At 41.7% G+C, this 3,533-nt stretch overlaps 1 protein-coding gene across 1 annotated transcript in view; it reads right to left on the bottom strand.

Moving 5' to 3' along the window:
- kcnh1b (potassium voltage-gated channel, subfamily H (eag-related), member 1b) overlaps nucleotides 1-3,533 on the bottom strand; it is a 62,507-nt gene that overhangs the window by 43,668 nt on the left and 15,306 nt on the right. Inside the window, exon 7 of the mRNA XM_016569643.1 lies at nucleotides 2,332-2,761. Within this exon, the coding sequence (XP_016425129.1) occupies nucleotides 2,332-2,761 (430 nt within the window). The remainder of the gene's footprint in view (nucleotides 1-2,331; nucleotides 2,762-3,533) is intronic.

Consider the following 3,533-nt stretch of genomic DNA (forward strand, 5'->3'; position numbering starts at 1 on the left):
CCAACCACCAAAGCCTGTGGGCCCAGCTCCTGTGAGAGCTCTCCGGCCGCTGCCACAACGTCAGGGCCCAAACCCTCCATCAGCTGTAGGTGAACCAAAAACAGCTGATAACAGCTTTCAGTGATATGTATCGGGTCCCCGCTATGATAGCAGCAACATTCACAAATGTTTACAGAACAAGCGGGAACCCAGTGTGCCTGTAGCTTTCTCTATTTCTCTATTGATTCTGATGATTCGATTTAATACTGTCACATGTAATTGATGTTGATGGTGTTGAAATTATGCAGCTAAGCAATGATATCTCATATCATTATTTAGTCTTGTGCAAACTTCATATAGCTAAAACCGTAAATTCTCATGTCAGTCTTATGCACACCCCTTCAAGTAAAGTGTTACCGAATGTTATTGATGATATTGCTACTGTGAAAGTCAGCAAGAAGACTGGCAGACAAAAAATCAGCTTGGAGAAAATCCACAGCAGTACAGAGTATGAAAAGACAATGCAGAAAAGTTCAGCGGATGTGGCGGAAGACGAAACTTGAAATTCACTATAGCATCTATTGAAAAGGTAGTTTTTAATCAGCTGAACAAACTCAAATGGATACCTGGACAATTTTCAATCTGGCTTCCAACCGCATCACAGCACAGAGACAGCGCTCATTAAGATAATAAGATGATACCCAGATGTACCTAGCCTTAACTCCAAATGACTACAGCTCCCTCTGCCAATGCATTGATGAAATTAACAGTTGGATGTTAAACAAGGAGAAAACTGAAGTCATTGCATTTGGAAACAAAGATGAAGTTCTCAAGGTCCAGAACGCTGCTGCCAGGATTCTGACTAGAACCAGAAAATTTGAGCATATCACACCAGTCCTCAGTTTCTTACAAGGAAGGATTGAAGTTACAAGATCAAGTTACATTTAGGATTGATTTTAAAGTACTTTTACTCGTTTATAAATGTGTACGAAATGTGCTATATAAATAAACTTGCCTTGCCTTGCCTTGTTGTAATGCAAAAGGCTTCATTTTCTTTAAGTGGAATCTAATATCATCTTCTCCCTGTGTGTGTATGTGGCTAAAGCGCTGTCACACTGACTGAATGTGCATCAGCAGGATCACACTGTGAACTTCTGTCTTTCTGTCAGTCTCCCCCCACTTGTATGACACTCCGCATCACCGTCACCCTCAGGCGGCCAGCAGCATCACTCATGCCTTGAACAGGGCAAACCCACAGAGACCCCACACAACCACACTAACTGCGCCTGTACGCAATAGCACATTTAGGTTTTAAGTGGGTAAAATCCAGAGTAAAATATGCACTTACTTCAAGAATACACTACAAGATGCAATACCAACAAGATACAGTATTTTCTTTGTTTAGCTAATGTTTGGTGATACGGTGCAGCCACATTAGCAACATTTCAGTCAGATTTTGCAAGCAAAAAAAGGTTGTCCATTGTTAATAGTGTAGAAATGCAAAAAAGCACCGCTGAACAAAGGTAAGTGTGACCATACCTCAGTGTGTAATATGTGTAACATGAACATTGTAAAATAAAGTATTACCAAAAGACTGTCTATTAATACTCTAATGACTGCTGGCTGACATGTAGATGCAAAGTTACTAATAGTCAACCAAATTTCTAAAGGGGACCATCCAAATAAATTGTTACCCGTACATGTAGTTGATTAGAATTACTCTGTAATTATTTATCCTAATGCTGGAGCACTAAAATAATGTGTGACCTTGTATTTACTGTGGTAGTCAACAGCACGTCACAGATGCAGCCCAGTTGTATTTAATCTGGAAAACTGCTTTTCTGAAGCATTTCTGAATTCTGTGAGTGCAGGAAAGTAGAGCTTTCCCAGAACTAAGCAATTATGCAATTCATCATAGTGTTCTCCAGGCATCTGTCTGGACAGAATATAATCTAGATCACGACAGGGCTCTATATAGAACTGATATTCCACTGAGAGTGTGAGAACACACCTGCAGTCCAAAGCTTTACAACAAACATAGTGATCTTTACAGGGTTTTTTCTGAACTATAATTGATAGCCTACAGACTAGCATCTTTTTCTGACTGTTTGTTGTTTGAGGAAATTGATCCCTACAATCTAATAAATGCTGGGTTGTTTCAACCCAACTTTGGGTCAAATATGGATTAACCCAGCTGTTGGGTTAAATTTTTTCAATTAACCCAGCACTGGGTTATATTTAACCCAGCATTTTTTAGAGTGTAATGGATCTCTCAGTCTTTTTTGTTCTAAAATATACAAGTTACGTAGTGCCACAGTCATGCTGAGGTCAAGAAATGTGGATTTTACTCACAGCCAATCATCATCATGGCCACGGCGAAGATCTTCTCTCCATCCGTTGTGGGGGCGATGTTCCCGAAGCCGATACTGGTCAGGCTGGTCATGGTGAAGTACAATGACGTGATGTAGACCGAATCTTTGCTTGGACCCCCTTCCCACTTTCCTGTGCCACTGGCATTGAAGCGATATGGTCTGCCGACGGATTCTCCCAGAAGATAGAGCCAGCTGTCCCTACGGACCATGTTGTTTGCTTCATCTATGACCTCATAGTCTCCAATGCTGTACCAGATGCAGGCCAGCCAGTGGGCAGCCAGGCCGAACACACAAACCAGCAACAGCAGCACCGCGGCACCGTATTCAATGTAATGATCCAGCTTACGGGCCACACGGCCGAGTCGCAACAAACGCACCACCTTCAGAGAGCTGAAGAGGCTGCTGATGCCCTGCAAGAAATGAGAGAAGTGGTTAATGAATAATTTATCTTTAGAAGATGTTTTACCCATAGTGACTTACAATACAGGCCACTTATTATAACCAGTCCTAAAATGGTCTTATACCGACTGTGCAATTTCAGCAATCTTATAAGATCATTTAAAGGGTTAGTTCTCCCAAAAATGAAAATTAGGCTGTGTTTTACTCACCCCAGAGCCATCCTAGGTATATATGACTTTCTTCTTTCAGGCGAATCCAGTCGGAGTTAGATTAAAAATTGTCCTGACTATTCCAAGCTCTATCATTGCAGTCAGTGGGTGTTGCAGTGCTTCAGTTCCAAAGAAGTGAAATAAAAAGCGCCCATCCATAAAAAAAGTGTCTCACACGGCTCCGGGGGGTAAACAAAGGCCTCCTGTAGCAAATCGATGCATTTTTGTAAGAAAAAATATCCATATTCAAAACGTAATAATCTCTTTAATCTAGCTTGCGCTCACTGTTGTAAACGGAAGCAGTTCCGGTTGGATGACATATGAGGTCAGCGCTGCGCATGTGCCGCTCAGAAGTGACGAACGCGGAAACGCAGTGGAGAGATCAAAACAAAACAACGGTCACTAATTAGAAGTACAAAACGAGGATTTGTAAAGAAGAATGTCAGAGGATTTCGATATAAGCCAAGAGGAGACTGGTTTTCCTTTGCTAAAGGAAACTTTGCTTCCTTTGATCCTGTAAACAAACGTTGGTTTTCACGAGACGCACCGGCGCATGCGCAGCGCTGACCTCATA

This window comes from Sinocyclocheilus rhinocerous, unplaced genomic scaffold (genome assembly GCF_001515625.1).
Source record: "Sinocyclocheilus rhinocerous isolate Xijiao unplaced genomic scaffold, SAMN03320098_v1.1 scaffold1523, whole genome shotgun sequence".
NCBI classification, from domain to species: domain Eukaryota; kingdom Metazoa; phylum Chordata; class Actinopteri; order Cypriniformes; family Cyprinidae; genus Sinocyclocheilus; species Sinocyclocheilus rhinocerous.